This window comes from Spodoptera frugiperda, chromosome 12 (genome assembly GCF_023101765.2).
Source record: "Spodoptera frugiperda isolate SF20-4 chromosome 12, AGI-APGP_CSIRO_Sfru_2.0, whole genome shotgun sequence".
In the NCBI taxonomy this organism is placed as follows: domain Eukaryota; kingdom Metazoa; phylum Arthropoda; class Insecta; order Lepidoptera; family Noctuidae; genus Spodoptera; species Spodoptera frugiperda.
In genome coordinates this window covers 229,812-247,473 of record NC_064223.1, presented here as the reverse complement: position 1 = coordinate 247,473, position 17,662 = coordinate 229,812, and the positions used below count along the sequence as shown (strand labels likewise).

At 36.7% G+C, this 17,662-nt stretch overlaps 1 protein-coding gene across 3 annotated transcripts in view; it reads left to right on the top strand.

The window, feature by feature from the left end:
• LOC118262279 (uncharacterized) overlaps nt 1-13,703 on the top strand; it is a 174,919-nt gene extending 161,216 nt beyond the window's left edge. For all 3 annotated transcript variants that reach the window (XM_050697420.1, XM_035574332.2, XM_050697419.1), the window contains 2 exons: nt 9,309-9,419; nt 10,204-13,703. In XM_050697420.1, the coding sequence (XP_050553377.1) occupies nt 10,214-11,275 (1,062 nt within the window). In that variant the 5' untranslated portion in view covers nt 9,309-9,419; nt 10,204-10,213 and the 3' untranslated portion in view covers nt 11,276-13,703. The remainder of the gene's footprint in view (nt 1-9,308; nt 9,420-10,203) is intronic.
• Nucleotides 13,704-17,662: the final 3,959 nt, after the last annotated feature.

The following is a 17,662-nucleotide window of genomic DNA, read 5'->3' as shown; positions in this document are numbered from 1 at the left end:
GTGGGGCGCGGGACGAGTGATGAGCGGTAGCGATGAGTGTCAAGAGGTTTTGTTGGAGGAAGTGTTACATTAACTGCCACGTAGGTCACCGGTGACTGGATTTAGCAGAGGTTTAGCCATCAACAGTTTTATGATGGCACTCAGAGGTAGTTAACGCAGGGGATTAACGCTGACTGACATTAGACAAATTGTTAAAAACTATGTCAAGCGCTAACATTGACTTTAAGTATACTTTGACTCGGTTTATTGTAGTTGGATAATAAAATAATAAAGTTATGATACATATTACATAACAAAGGTTATTCCTTTGCACCATAACTTTCAGTTACATTGTACCAAATACATAAAATTGTTCTTTCTACCAAGGCTCGGATACCGGTTAAATTTTCAAACCGTTATTATGTACTTGTACGCAAAACCTTTACATTGGGTTTCGTTCGCGAAACCGGATTTTTTAAACCGGTATTTGGAACAGTATTTTCATAAAGGTTTTTTCGGATTAACCGGTTTAGAGCAATAAAAACCGGTTAATACGACGCACATCAAAGAAACGCCGCGCGCTGTTCAGCTTATTTCAATAATAATATTTCAACGCGTGTACCGTAATGCCCCTCGTCGAATAAACCGGTTAATTTAGGTTAAAATAAAGTTCTTTAATGTTCACGTTCTTAAGAAAAGTTCGGAGGAAAACCGATATAAACCGGTATTAACCGGTATTTTTTAAACCGGTTCCGAGCCTTGCTTTCTACAACCAAAATTCAAAATACCAGTAAAAATAATAAGTTTTATTACACCATGAAAATCTTAAGTACTTAAATAGACTACAAAACGACAAAATAAAACAATTACGTAGTACCAGAGCAACTGTTAAATAAAATAAAAATGTCTTAGGACTATTATCTCATAATCGCTTGCCTCTCATCGCTTACACCCACACACGCGCCCACTTACCGTATCACGAGCGCAGTAACGCTGCTTATAAATATTTCACGTAATACTCGTGGAAAGGCCCACGGTACCCCAGCTGTGGGCTTATTGACTGTGCACTCGTGGGCTATGGACGGGGAGCGAGCGCTACGGGTACTAGGTACAAGATCGAACCTTTAAATATCGTTGAGTTTGAGTTGATTTAGTTGGAAATGTTATTTGTATATGTGCTGATTTTGTTTAGCACTTTTTCACATAAATACTGTGTAGATATATCGTGGTGTACTTTATGGAAAATCTTCTCATGTAGAGAAGGCCTGCAATCCAGCAGTTTTACTGTAAGAAGCTGTGAATGTAGTATCGGATGGCGCGGTGGCTGGGCAACCGGCTGCCGCGTAACGTGTAGCAGTTTCGATTCCCGCATGGACCAACTCTTTGTGTGATCCACAAATTTTTGTTTCGGGTCTGGGTGTTATGTGTATGTGAACTTGTATGTTTGTAATCGCACCCACGACACAGGAGAAAATCCTAGTATGAGGCAACGTTTGTATTAAATAAAAAAAAAAATTGGCTAGCACACACTGGTTGGTGTCTAGTTTAAACCAGAACCACGTAGGATTAGTGTTTTTGTCTTTTCTGAAAAACATCAACTTTTTTGCCAAAGAAATAATCATGTAGGCACTCAAGTAAAACATGGATAAAACTAGCCTACATTACCGCATACATATTCAGCAGCTTCCACTGTAATGCACCACTGATTGGGTTATTACGCTAATTATGCACAAACCACAAAATTTACATTAACCACATTAGACCAGCCCCACAAAGATAACTAATGTGTTTTGTTTACAAATACATACATTATTATGTTATCGGCTTAGTCACTGTAACTGTTTGACGAGGAACTCGACTAGTTTCAAGCCATGCTAGAGGCTCATATTTATGAGCAAACAGTTAAGTGAGTAAGCCGATAACATAATAATTAATTTAGTATGTCTCACGAAAGTTATAATTTAAATTATACTTGAATTGGTGAGATTACCAGCGCGACTGTCCCGTCGTATGTCGCGGTATGCTGCTCATGACTATGAGATTGCCATGGCTTGAAACTTGTCAAGTTCTTCGTCAAATAACTCGAACTCAAACTCAAAATCTTTATTTGCATGTATGTATTACACAGGTCTTAATTTAAATATTTTGAACAGCTTAACGGCCTTTTTCAGGCGTTGCAAATTTGAAGGCTGTCACTAACTTATCGTAAATTACATTTACTTAATCTAGGACTTAGTGTAAGTTTATAATAGTAGTTATTTCTTATATGTATATCTTATAGTATATTATGTAGAAATAGTTACTTAAGTAAGCCGAAAAACATACTAATTAAATTAATTAATATCCTGAGATCTAGCCTCAGATGATAATGGTGACGCTAAAATACTATGATAAAAACCAATATTTAAGTTCGTAAAACTAAAGATTTGATACCTCTGAAAATCAACTCGTCGACATTACATATTTGATATTACATGCATTCGTAGTTATTAATTTGCATGAATAACAATCAAACTGAAACTAATATCAATTATGCATAACATTTCAGATTGATTTACATACACAAACATATCCCTACTTTATACTTATTATATCTGTGTATGTATTATGTATGTACCTACTTCAACATAATGTAACTACATATGAAATTCATAGAATATTTACCGACAGTATTGATTGTAACAGCTTTTAACCTCAGTTGCAGTTTGCATAATTTATTTTAAAATGCTATGTTGTACGATTGTTGGTTTCAAAATGATATGAAATAAAATAACATACTATTTAAACTTATAAGGTACGAGTCGTGAAGTAAATACAAAGAGATGTCATAAGTCGATTTCCCTTTAACCCTTTAACGGTTATAAGGATCTAGATGAGATAGAAAGATTTGGTTTCAGGTCGAAAAATAAAATTGCAAATAGAAATTTTGTTCCATTTTTATTGGTTTTTATTGGTGGGAAAAATATTCCCTCTAACTGCAAAAGGGTTAACATAATGCGTGACACTTTACGGGAAGCGTGAGGCGTTACAAACATTAGATGTCCCATACTACAAAAACGTTGCCAATTGTCCACAATTTAATGTGCCACTTCCGCGCTTATAGACCTATCTACAATTTTGTACTTATAATATCATATATATGATAGATATAATATTATAAGTAAGATATATATAGGCTGATTTTTTTAAGATAATGGGTCGATTTTGTTTAGAATACCAACAATGAAACCTGTTTCACAAAAATGAACTTTTCTACCGTATCTAAATCCTGATTTCATAGAACGTAATCGTAACATTAGTAGGTACATTAAATAAATCAAAGATTGTGCAATCGATTTCATACACGCTGTAATTACTGTAATTGAAAAATCGTAAAACATACTTTATTTATGTATCTACTAGCTTATGCCAGCGGCTTCGCCCGACCATAATCTACTCTTGTTCCAATTTGTATTCTAATCCATTCAGCCGTTTTGACGTGATTGAATAACAAACATACATGAAAACTCACAAACATTCGCATTTTTATAATATTACTAAGATGCACTTGTAACACGCATTGATTATTAGGCACCTATGTGAAACATTACAATTTATTATTTAAATTCTGCTATTTGTGTTTGAAATGGCTATAGAAATATATCATGTAACACGAGATAAAGATACAGACGGACATTGACGGACAGTGTAGCAATAGAGTTATTGCATATATCCTACAAGTACGGAAACATAATGTTTCGACATATAACTTAACTACGGTTTAAATCCCGAGCTTTGGACTGTCTAGCATGTTTACCAAGACTCCAGCTCGAAAAGCAGGAGTAGAAGTAAGGGTGGTTTTTAGTCAGTAAGAGTCTGACACTCCCTCTCGCCTCGCCCAAGGCGGGTGAAGCCATTGGATGATTTTCCCCATTTAAAAGAACTGTGTTTTAAGGAACCCTATTACATAGGTACGTAATAATCACTGCAGTGCGAATTTGAACATTATTGAACATATACATACATACATACATACGTCAATCAAAACCAATTACCCAATAACATTTAATGGCTACGTGTGTGCGTGCATGCATCACATGCAGTCGTTTGGGTGTTATGATGCAGTTTATTACTCATTAATTATGTTATGTGCGTATGTTATAGCGTATAGCATAATTATATCAACTTAATGGCCAGACTCAAATATGTCGATTGTACTAGTGGCCGATTTCACCAACTTCTCCTTTTGAAGAGAGGCTAAGCTAAAATAGATGACACTTTTTTTTTGAGGGGCGAATATCATCCATTGACTTCTCCCAAGCTGGGATATTCGTTGAGGTGGGAGGGAGTGTCAGACTCTTACTGACTAAAACTACCCCGGCCGGCTTTGAACTGGAGGACCGATAACCCGTTACGTTGTATGCAGCTCCGGATTGGGCATCAGCCCTACTGGGGCCCATCTGTGGTCTGGCTGTTAAGAGGCGCGCGCGGAAATAGACGCGCCGTACGCACAGGTCTGGTTTTGGTCGGGCAGCGAGCTATCCTTGCTCGCCGTCCGCAGACCTGCAATTTTCTTTTAACTAACTATTATATTAGAAACATTTACCGCGTAATCGTCTTTTAACTAACAGCAAGTGATTCTACTAGAAACATTTAAACAAACAATACGTAAAACACTATACAGTAAACATAAACAAACACAAAAAAAAATCCTTATCTCCTATATATTTCCTTACATTTTTCGTAAATCGATTCGTATACGATCACGTTTCACGGCTGATCGGTTAATGTTTACAATTCCCAAATAGGCAGGCATTTTTACAAAATTATAGGTACTTTTACAAAGAAATCCAGAGATTTATGAGGACTTAGAAATAATGATAAATGCGTGTTATCGGATTAGTAGGCACTCATCTGGAATTGTGAGTAGCTAATGAACCTGTTTTAAGGAAAAAAATTCGTAATTTTTTCGCTCTTGATTATTTTCGTTTAAGGAAAGCTTATTAGATCCTTCAGTTTGCGTTTGATTACGTCTGTTGTCTTTGGGAAATGATAAACGTAAGTTGGTTATATTATGCTTAATACACTTAATAAGGGAGTTTACAGTACTAAACACTGTACAAGTTATAAAAAAAAATCGACCATTTTTTTTGTGAACGTTTGTTATTTCGGTTCAACCTCTGAGCACAAAATCTCAGCTACGAACCTTAAAAGTTAGCGTCCACAGGCCCGCATCGTACGCATTCCGTATGACGTCTGATGTACGCATCTTACGGATCGTACTCATTCCATATGACGTCATCAGTACGCATCTTACGCATCGTACGCATTTCGTATGACGTCATCTGTACGCATCTAATATAGGCATTGCTGCTGATGCGGCCCGTACGATGCGGATCAGTAGACGCAGTAATATGAGTTTCTATACAAGATAAACTAAGTCCGTTGCGTGCGGTGCGTGCGATGCGCACGATGCGGGCCTGTTCAAACATCTCTCTTTGGTATTAGACGAAAAACTAATTCAGAAATCTCTAAAAAGCATTCATATCCATTTTAAACCAGCACATGCAAATCCAACCAATTAATAAAAAGGTACAATACAAACAAACAATTTACTGAATAAAATAAAACCTCTTTGCAGTGGCAATGCAATGAAAACCTCAGTATTTTCACTCTTGCATTGTAAACACCGTGTATTGATACACATGGGTACAAATACCAGCATAACCTGACCGTTGTATGTGAGGAAAGACCGTAGAAATCGAGATCATGATAAACTGGTTATACAGCTATGTAGAACCAGTATAAACTGAGCTTTGAATGTGCGGGAAGATCAAACAAAGTGGGACCATGATATACTGGTATTAGCTATGAAGAACCAGTATAACTTGAGCCTTAACTGTGTGGGAAGATCATACGAAGCGAGGTCATGATATACTGGTTTTTATATCTCGATATGTGGCCGTGTACACTACGTGTTTTTCACTCTGAAACAGTTTTCAAAGGATTTTTCAGTTTCATGTTTGTCCATCGAATATTTGCTCTTGTCATTTTGTAACATGCACTACGAATATACGGTTACCTATCATGCGAAAACTGGTTTAAAATAGGTGATCTGCAATTTTGTTAACTATGTATTTGATAGTAGAGTTGTATATTACTTATACTATAAATGCGAAATATTATGAGCTTGTGTGTTTGTGTGCATGTCAGTATGTTTGTTACCCAATCACGTCAAAACGGCTGAAGGGATCGGGATGAAATTTGGAACAGAGGTAGATAATAGACACAGGAGAAAATCCTAGTGGGGGGGCAACGTTTCGCTTAAAAATATTGAGAATTGCAGATCACCTTTTTTAAACCTTTCTTCGCGTGATAGCCTAGACATAACTTTCATGAAAGACAGTGTATAATTAGAAAACGATCGCAAAAGTATGTCCAAAAACCAAAACCAAAAAGAAAAATACGACATCCCAACACGCCACATTGCTTTATACATAAATATAAATATTCATTTACAGTATCAAATAAATAAATATCACGTAACAGCTGTATGATGTTACTGCACACTGAAAACAAACTGTAAAATGATATTTTACACGAATCGCCGCCATTTTGTGTTAAACAAAGCCAATTAAACGAAGTACTCGATATTTTGTGGTAGAAACGACAGCACTTCAACCTATACCAATCTGTTAAATGTCTGTAATGGATTGTGGACTCTATTAACGAAGTGTTAAAATTGAAAATGCATTAAAAGAAATTACATTATTGAACGATTGGAGTAAGTCGATCTGAGGTTGTAGTATTATGTGATTGCGTGTTTTTTAACTCCCAAATATGCGTGAAAAAGTTAAATAAATATATTTTTTTATTTATTAAACGTGCGCCTTTGCCCTGCATTGGGACGATCATGGCTGAAATCTAAATCTAATCTAATCTAATTTATTAAACGTTGTACAAATAACGTTCTGCCTCGTTGGTCGAATGGTTGCAAGTGCGACTGCCGAATCACCACGCTTGCTCAATGCGGGTTGGCGATTTCAAACTTTAAATTAAAAATTATAAGCCCAGGTTTCCTCACAATGTTTTTCTTCACTGTTTATCAGGGGTGTCTAAATATTCTTAGAAAATAATATAGAAGTTTAAAAATTTATAGATAGGTAATTGGTGTTGGTAGATTTCAAACCCGCATACTCATGCATAAGGAGCGGGTGTCTTAAACCTCTGGGCCTCATACAGGTACATCATCAACAGCCTATAAGTGGCCACTGCTGACCAAAGGCCTCTTCTCACACGGAGAAGGTTTATAGGTACGGCAATAAGATATTCACAAACTCACTAGTTTCTCAATTAAAACCCCAACTAATTACAGTAAAAGCTAATTTATTTCCAATTCCCCTTTTGTTAGGGAATCATGTTAAACAGAGCTGTTTGTTACAAACTTAACCAGTAATGTACGCTAAGTGAGAAGTTCTCGCTTTTGCACAACTTTTAATGTTTGTTTTACTTTTATTGACGAGGGTACGTAATTGGAGAGTGAAAATGCTAATTTGTTCTGTGTTCTGTACCATTAGTACGAATTTGCTTTACGTTGAACGAAAACGAAACGAGAGTGCGATCGGCGGCTAATACCTACCCTTGACGACGCTCTAATTGGCCCGCTTGCAGTGCCGGCGTTAAATCACCAGATGGCCCAGGGCAATCGTTTCGCCGATTACCGATGAATTCGCAAAAAACTAACACTTGATATTGCTTCCCTCAAGTGGGCGCCACAATATTTTCGCCCGGGGTATCAGTGGCCCTTACGCCGGCACTGCCCGATTGAATAAATCACCAGAGCGCCAAACGCGCTATCGTTTCGATTACTTTAAACGTAAAGCAAACTCATACTAAGAATACTGATTGGGCGGTGCGAATGAACCAACCAATCAGGGCGCCGAACGCGCTTTCGTTTCAATCTTGTACTAAGTGCTCAATTGGGTACAAAAAGGTTATTTGATAGTTAGGAGAAAAGTAATATTAGTTTCTACACATTAATCGCTTTAGTTTATGCAGATAAATGAAGCCTTTGACGGTTTCATGTGACCTTTTAACGAACTAATAAAACTTTTCATTCGACTGTAGATTTTGACTCCTACGTTATTTAAACTTATATTAATTGAGTTGTTTGTCATTTCAGTGGAAGACTTTGTTGATCAACTTGGTTGAAAAATAGTCAGAAAAAAGATTTTATATTGCTTCAGTGATGATGATTTTACCAATAAATAAGATCTTCTCGGCGAAATCTTAACTTCTTTTTCTTTCTTTGCTTATTCATTACAATTTAGCTAGTGTTAACTAAAACTCACTGTACTACTACTACGCAGCCAACTGGTCTTAGTAGTCTGCGCGAAGGCGCCGCGTCTGCGCACGCTGCTCATAATGAAGAATCCCTCTGTGACTCGAAACTAGTAGTGACTGACTTTGACTTTGACTTATGAGTAAACCGTGATTTTTACTTAATTTATTATGTGTCACGATAATTATTATAAAAATATTTGACTGGTAGAAGTAGTAGGAGGCTAGTGAGTTTCTGTACCTATTTATTTATTAAAAACGGTTTAAAAAACTTCAGCTCTTCAACCGTAACATTGACTTTCAAGCAAGAGTGAAACTACAGATGAACCGTAACATTGTATCACTAATAACCGTCCATATTGGATCCAGATTAAGTTATTTCCAAACAATGTTGAACTTTGTAATCTTATACGATACGGGTCAAATCTCGTTACACTTTGTTGTCAATATCTGGCGAGTAATCTTTTCGAGTTAGTTACTGTGTTCAGTAGAAACTGTAGCGAATAAAAATGAGAGGGTACAGGCAATTTGTTTTTGTTATAAACTTTAACTAATGTTAAAAACTTTTTTTAAAAACATTATCTTTAGTCTGATAAATATTATACTGAAAACCACATCAGAATCGGTTTAGTGCAACGCGGGATAATACAGGATAGATGGCGTACAAACATATATACGTACATACATACAAGTCAACTAAGAACCTCCTTTTTTAAAGTCGGTTAAAAAGTATTTCATAATTATCAACAGAAGAAATAGAAAGTTTTCTTAATGAAAATTTTTGTTCAGTAATTTTTTGAAACCTCAGGATCTATTGGGATTGCCTTACCATTCTATGATATGACCGTCAAAACTCCAAAACAAAGAAAGAAAGAGAGAACTACTTTTCAATGGTCTGCTTCACACAATGTTCACTCATGGATAGTGGACACACCCCTGAGACGCCATTTTGTATCACTACTACATTACGACTTAGTACGTTGTAACTAATGACTGATTTTTGTCCACAGCCGGAGTGAGTCGGCTCTGAACAGCCCAACGGAGCCTGACGTATCGCTTGCGGCATCCCTCACCGACCCTCTGGAGGCGCACACCTTGGAGGAGGCGCGCAGGAGTATCAGGTAACTGATCACTAAAGTACATTCTTCAAAGCCCGAGTGAATAGGTTGCTTATGGGCAGACGTGCTTCGTAGGCCGCATCATCACTTACCATCAGGCGAGATAGCGGCCAAACGTCGGCCCATTTAACATAAAAAAAACGAAAATCAATCTACTGTTCTTTAAGTATAGACTTTTTACAATAATAAAGGATCTGACGCAAACAAGACGCAACAGTAAATCCTAATATGTTTTATTCATCCACGAAAATGTTTCATTTACCAGTATTGAAAGGACCAATACATCTCTATAGAAACGAATATGTAATTTTCTAGTCACCACGAAAACACATTTATAAAAGTTGAACACAGAAAACGTAATATGAAATAAATCAATCTCCAGTCAGAATGGGATTCAAGTTCAAACTATAAATAACGTGAGAAGAAATACCAACGAGAATTGTTCGAAATATTTCCACCAACTCATATAACTACGATACGAGTATTACTCCCAACTAGTGTATAAGTTTCCTGCGAAAATAACTTAGGAAACAATATTATCTATCGATACGGTCCAATTGTTGGGCAACACGCGACAAGAATAAACTCCACACCCCGGGGTATAGGTGTCGTAATAAAGTAGGGATTGGGGAGATAACGGATACCGACTGACAGCTTGATAGATAGAATTGTCTGAGACTAAGATGCTATACTAGTTTGTAGAATGGAAGTGATTTATTTCTTTCTCTGAGAGTAATCGAAAAATAACGAGCTTATCGTGACCGTAATTTGTTTTCTGCTGTTACAGAGATCTTCGCATGAAGTATCGCGCTCAAGCTCACCAGCTCCTGACATGGCGCCGCGCGCACCGAACTCAAGAGGAACTAGTCACACGCCTGCAGAAAGAAAAGGCGGAACAACTCAAATCTCTCTCTAGCCAACTTCTTCTCTTTGAATCTCGCCTCGTTCGGAAGCAGAAGGAGATCTCCAACATGCTCGCGTTACGTGAGACTATCATCATGAAGCAACAGAAAGTTATCGAATCTCTGCAAGCCAAGCTTTTAGATAACGGTATCGAGTCTCAAAATATTCCAGACTTCAGAGACATGCTGCAAGATACACACCTCACAGGAGACTTCGACTCACTCAATGACTCCGACTCCGCTGTGATCATGGAAGACGTTGACTTCGATAGCGGGAACACTCCTCATGTGCCAAGGTTCAGGTCGACGAACCCTGACAGCGTCACCATTGTCCGGTCAATATCGGATGCCATAGACCCCAACCTCAAGTACAATGTAGTACGGCGATCGAATGGCTTCCTTCGACGACCAGAGATTCTGGAAACAGTATACAGCGTCGAGGAAGAAGCCGATGGAGATTCTACTAAAGGTCTGAGTGCTCAGAACAGTACAGAGAAGGAACTGAACGATGCCAACAAAACCGACGAAGAGAAATACAAAGAGACGAGTCTCCTCGCTCAAAGGCGGGATAACTTTCGAATGAGGAGCGTAGTCCTTACAGCTGAGGTGAAGAGCATAGATAATGACAAGGAGCTAAAACCGAAGAATGGTAAGGAGGTGTGGTCGTACAGCTATGTGCCAAAAAGGATGACTCCGGCCAACGAGTCTGATGACGAGGGCACCTCGAACGCTGAGAGCGACGAGGAGCCTGAGCCGAAGTCCAACCACGTGGTGACGTACAACCGAGTGATGTCCAACCACCGGAACGTGACCAAGCCGAAGGATGTGAAGTACAAGAGGATAAACAAGGCCAAGTCCAAGAGCTTGGAGGAGCTGCGAGGGAGGCTAAAGAACTGGGTGGACAAGGGGAACAAGCTGACGAACTTACCTCTCGAGCACGCGCAAAGTTACGCCTAAGCTGAAAGTTCCTGTAATTAAGTGCCGAGTCCTGCGTGAACCGCTTCACAAGTAAACAGCGTGTTACTTCTACATCACAGTAAAGTAGATCACAAATTAATCGTAGTATCCAAGTACCTTTTAAAGTAAGGGTTGTAATGTAACCAGCTTTATGTCAGAGGCAAATCTATTGAAGAAAATATTCTTGATACTCAGACTATTGTAAATAGATATTTCTTGTATGTTTAATAGATATTGTGCAACATTCGTTAGGGTTTTATTTTCAAGTTCTCTATTGTTTAAGAACTGATTTTATTTAGGGAAATCTTCTAGAATAATTTATTTACGAAGATGGACGTACTCATATTTACTCGTTGTAGTGAAACTATACAGAAAACGATTGTTGTGTATATTGTTGTTCTCTTTGATATTCTCAGTGTGTACAGAGGACTTAGTACGAGTTCGTTTTACGTTTAACGACCGGGTTCGGTACTCTGATTGGTTGGTTCATTTGAGTCGACCAATCAGAGCGCCGAACGCGGTCTCGTTTCAATTTCGTCAAACGTAAATCTAACTCGTACTAAGGCTACAGATTTTTAATGAATCTTATTGGCCTAGAAAGTATATTTTAATACCTAGATACAATATATTCATGTTTACAATTTTGAGCTTAAATCGACAGTGTAATTTCAATGTTTAATGTAATCAATTATAATAGTCACCGTTTTCATAATATCGCTTGTCCTCAGAGGTAATCAAGTAGGCATTCATTCTCTTGTTAAAGTAGATTTCATTTTACATAGTACAAATGATGGTTGAAAGTTCTATAAACAATAGAAAACTGAGAAAAAGTTATGTATCTTCGCGCGCACGACTGATTTTGAGTATTTCATTTAAAGTTATTTAAAAAAAAATGTATAAAAAATTCGCTTGTTCGAAATTTTTGGAATTGAAAAATCTCCTGTGATTATGTGATCGTCTCGTCGTATTGTTTTCGCCAATTCGTATATAATTCGTATATATAAGATAAAAAATTATATATAAATGAGAATAATAAAATTATTATTCTAGATATTTATAATAATTTAGATATTTATTGTCTCGGTGCCAATTATTAAAATAATTTTTCTCTTGATAATAAATAATAGTATATAATTATTATTGTTTCTGTATACAGGGTGGTCGCTTATTTTTAAACATATATACATAGTGTCCTTTTTATAACCCAACAAATATATATATTTATTAATTTAAACAAAGTATAAAACAGTGATCAAAACATTACAACTGTTTTAAAATTATAAGATTGTTTCAAAAACTAATTAATCCTATTACACACAGAGGTTTCAAATTTATGAAAATGCTCTCCATTTCGAAATACCTAATCCATCTTAGTTGAACAGACTGTGAAAAAAAATTAAAATACATTTTCTATTTCGGCTTGGAGTTGGAAATTAATTTAGGTTTTCAACAAAAAGAGTACTAAAAGTCTTTTAGGTCACATTAGTCTAATTGCTCGGTCTAGATTGGCCCTAGTTAGCACGTGATATTTTAGCTCTTGGAATTAGAGGGAACGTGAGGACAGCCTTTACTTAGCCAACAAACACGTGTTTATGTTTTTCTCAAGTAATTACGACACAGCGTGTTTTTGTTCATTCGAACCTGCTACCGTTGCCAAGTTTTACTTGAGTAGTATTTTTTGGTGTAAAAGAAAGTGATGTTTTTTGTGTTTTTCTGTTAAATGTATGGTACAGGTGATTAATGCGTACATTTTTCGTTTGCCATGTTATTTTATGTGTAGAAGAAGAAAATGCGCTTGACAGATCTAAGGGGTAGGCAGTTTGTCGTAGAAACGGTTGATGTTTGTGTTTTTTTTAAGAATTGAGAGGGTTGTTTCGTAACTTCTTTATGTTTATTTTGTCTTAGGAAAGATGTAAATATGTAAATGTCTTAGATCTGTATTTCGGGCATATTCATTACTTTGGGGGTGAGGGGTAGAGAAGTTTAAAGTCTCTGTATTCGAAAGGCTGATTTATTAAATACGTGGATTGATTTGAGTCGGGAATTCATGATATAAGTTTGACTTTTTTTAAGGGGGAATCATCCAATGACTTCTCCCGCCTTGGGCGAGGCGTGAAGGTGTGTTAGACTCTTACTGACTAAAGACCACCCCGTTCCTACTCCTACTTTTCGAGCCGGAGCCCCGGTAACCGCTAAGCAGTCTGTAGCTCCGGGCATAGGTATCCATTACTAGAGTTGGGTAGGATTAGACTTTTTTATGTGACTTTCATTTTCATGTAAACGCCTAGAAACTCTTCAGCTTTATCGTGTTAGTATAGAGTTGAGAGTTAAAATGTTACAAATACGACTTGTATCAAATGTTACTCGTATCATCGTTATTAGATTGTATAAAGATATCTAAATGTAGATATAACTGTATACGATTCTATGGTAAAAATATTTAGAACAACAAAAAACACTTTAATTCAAGTATTTATGAATGGCTAGCTGCCCAGCAAACTTCGTACTGCCTCCAACATTTAACCTTTTACACCTCCCTTGGACTTCCACAAATAGTTCAAGACCAAAATTTGCCAAATTGGTCTAGCCGTTCTCGAGTTTTAGTGAGACTATCGAACATTTATAGATAAGATAGTAGATGTTGAAATTATTTTTATTTGTCTCTTGTTTATCACATTCGAACTCAGATTAGAAAATTGAATTTTCCTTCGACATTATTAAATCGAACTTAACAACCAGAATACTGTATTTATTGATCAGATGACCTATGTATAATTGTTCATATAATATAAATATTAACATGTTCCCAATAAGCGACCACTCTATATACAATCTACATATCACTTCCCGCTGTAAAATGGACGATAGCTTTGGAAATATATTTTAATATAATAACTGTGTACACCGCATTCCTATTGATAGTCAACACTGATATTGAATTGAAAATAAATATATCTATGAAAATATATAAACCTTTCTTTGTTTCATTTAACTCTACAAAAACCGACTTCAACAACCCAAAAACAAAAGGTTCTATTTTTCCTGAGAAATACAACCCGGGTCTTTTCAAGGTCAGAGTGAATAGGTACTTTCTAAGTCTGTGTGCTCCACCTCCGACCACATCTTATCTTCGCTGTCCTAGCAACAAGCGGGTTGCAGGAAAAACGCAGATTTATCAACGTTAAAAAAAAAACAAAAGGTAAACACTAAAAAGCAAAAAATATAACTATTATTTGTACTGATACGTTAGAAGCTGGACAAAACAAACATCCGAACATAGTATCTGCTCCTTTTTTAAGTCGGTAAAAAGTAAGAAACATCGTGTTTTAGTGTCGTATTATTATGACTCTCTTGACACTTCTGCATTTCATGACTGCAACAAAAACACTTCTTATATTTTGACAGTATTTGAGATACATTAGATCAGCACCTTCGCAGGGACCTGGCGTAATGAAGACAGCACGGTTGGTGCGGTGGCTGAGCAACTGATTTCCGTGTAGCGCTAAGCGCATGGAGCAACGGCAATGGCGTGTGATCCACAAATTATTGCTTCGGTACTGGGCGCACAAAACGCACCCACGACACATACGAATACGAATCCTAATGTTGCCCCAATATTTAAAAGAAGTCGAATTTCTTAATGACTTCATACATACATACTAAAAACCGTAAAACTTCTTAAGACACTACAGATTATAATTAGAGACTTCCGACATCAGCTTTGACACTCGTGACCATATCGGGGCTCTCAAGACACTCCTGACACCAGTTAAGAACCTCACGGCTCTGGCGCTAAGACCCTCAATTGCCCCAGTGCTCTAAGAAGCACTCCAAGCTAGTTTATTGTGCACATAATATTTAACGACTGCTTCAATATCGGATGCTGTGAGTTACCCAACTTTATGACACTCTATACAACCTTTTTCAGTAGTAAAACCGTTCAGTTAAGTATCTGGACATAAAACACGTAAATTTCACTTCGGAGTTTGATATTAGAAATCGGAAATTTTTGTTTTATTTTTCTGGTGCACTTGCAATATTGCAAAATCGAGGGGTTCTATCCTAGATCAGTCCGCAAGATACGCAGACGGAATGGGTTAGACCCAGGTTGCACCCAGACTGGGTCTCTAGGACTGATAACTTCAACACATAACTTTGAGATTTTGTGTTAAAATAATACTTATTTTATAAGTGGGCCCACTTCTGTCCAGGTCATTTCCACTTCACGTATACAAAATTCAATACCATATAAGACTTGTTTACAGGTTTAGCTTGCCCTTAAACATAAAATAATTAAATGTTAAAATGATCTAGCCTGATGATAATGATGATGCTAAAATACTACGATAAAAACCCAATATTAAAATTCTTAAAACTAAAGATCGGATACCTCAATTTTATACTGGTCCTAACCAGTACAGGTTAAACTCTAAAAGTAAATATCTAGGACCTAGGTATAGAATAGATGCCTAAACCTAATTTCCTTACAGTCTTCATAAACTTAAATCTTCTTTGTGATCGCATCGTTATTTAAAACGCCAGGCATCCAGCCTCCATTGTCAACGCTATGAACGAATCAATTTCAGCAAATTACTGAAATTCAGTGTCATTTTAACACAAACTCCGGACCTTTTGTAATTTTGGCGCTGAAAATATCGACGGTTAAAAGGAAATAGGGTATAAGCGACAAAAAATTAAATGTTCAGGAGAGCCGTTTAAACTCGTCGGTTGTCGAAAGAATACTAGGAAAATGTTTTTTTTTGCTAAAAATGTAATCGTAGAGCCATGAGAGTAAGTGCATTCGAAAGAGCGGAAAATTTTACGTAGGATAGCATAATAAACTCATTTTTGACCAAAATGTCGCTTATACCCTATTTCCTTTTAACCGTCGATATTATGAACAGCAATATGAGCCAGGAAACCTGATATTTTTTTATTTTAATAACGATGCTATTTTGGTATAAACGTGTGGGTTGTCGTATGAAATACCTACAATATTAAATTTAAGGGTTGCGAATTTGATCATGCATGAAGTCCCAAGTGCCCGTAATCATTTTTTTATTAATCTTTATTTTATAATCACTTTTTTCTAAGAGAAAGTCCTCAGCCCCATTATTGGATTCAAAATGAGTATATACTAAACTGTTTACAGGTTTAGCTTGCCCTTAAACCTAAATATAAAATAATTAAATCAGAGATTTAGCCTCAGATAACAGTGGTGGTAATTTCTTAAAACTAAAGACTTGATAAAGACCAATTCGTCGACACTCACACAAGATGTGGCACAGCCTATACAACACCACACAAAGCAGTTGGTAGACTGGACTTGGGTCGAATCGAAGCACCATGAATCCGTAGGAATGGAAACCACGTGACTCAAATTTGAATAAAAATATTGAAAATTATACGCCTCTTTTTTATGGTATAAGCCAGTAAACGAGCAGACGGATCACCTGATGGTAAGCAATCGCCGTCACCCATGGACACCAGAAGCGTTACAAGTGCGTTGCCGGCCTTTTGGGGTTAGGAATTTAAAGGTTGTTGAGGAATCGGGGATTGGGAAAATTAGGAAGGGGGATAATTGGGCCTCCGGTAACCTCACTTTCACAACGCAAGCGTTGTTTCACGTCGGTTTTCTGTGAGGCCGTGGTATCACTCCGGTCGAGCCGGCCCATTCTTGCCGAAGCATGGCTTTCCCACACTCACACACACTTTAATATTATCACCTTATTATATTTTCTTTACGTGTAATATTTAACTTATTTTCTTAAGTAAGTAATTTGTTTCAACCATAGAAAAAATGGCGACTGTTTTTGTCCAACCACGCGACCTTTTAGCGATATTAACACACAGAATATAATCCATTTGTTACTTCCTAACCATAAAGGAGCTTTTAATATAAGAGCATAGGCAGTGAGGGCTCATTGTAGAATGTAGGTTATGTTTGTTTTCACATTTTAATCTCGGAGTATTAGATCTTTCATTTAAAAAGAATATATAAGTACTCTAGAAGTCTAGACAAAATGTAGGTACATACTTAGATAATAATATATGCAATATATGTATTTTTTAAGATAATGGATTAACTTAAAAATCACGGTTTACACACGTATAATAATGGAGAAAAGAGCTCTTTAGTTAATTTAGTATGTCTCTCGATAGTTATTATAAAAATATAAGATAATGGTTTTGATCCTCGAATCTGACCGAGAATGTAGATATTTCACCAGTCAATATTGTAATAACGAGCTAACTGACGAAGCTATTTCCCTAATATCGGGCACGATGCCAGCAGATGAACTAGGCAGATAGATTTGCAACCACTAAGGTAACGAGAATCTCATTTCGAATATCAACCATTAAAAATACGAAACAGTAATAAAGCAT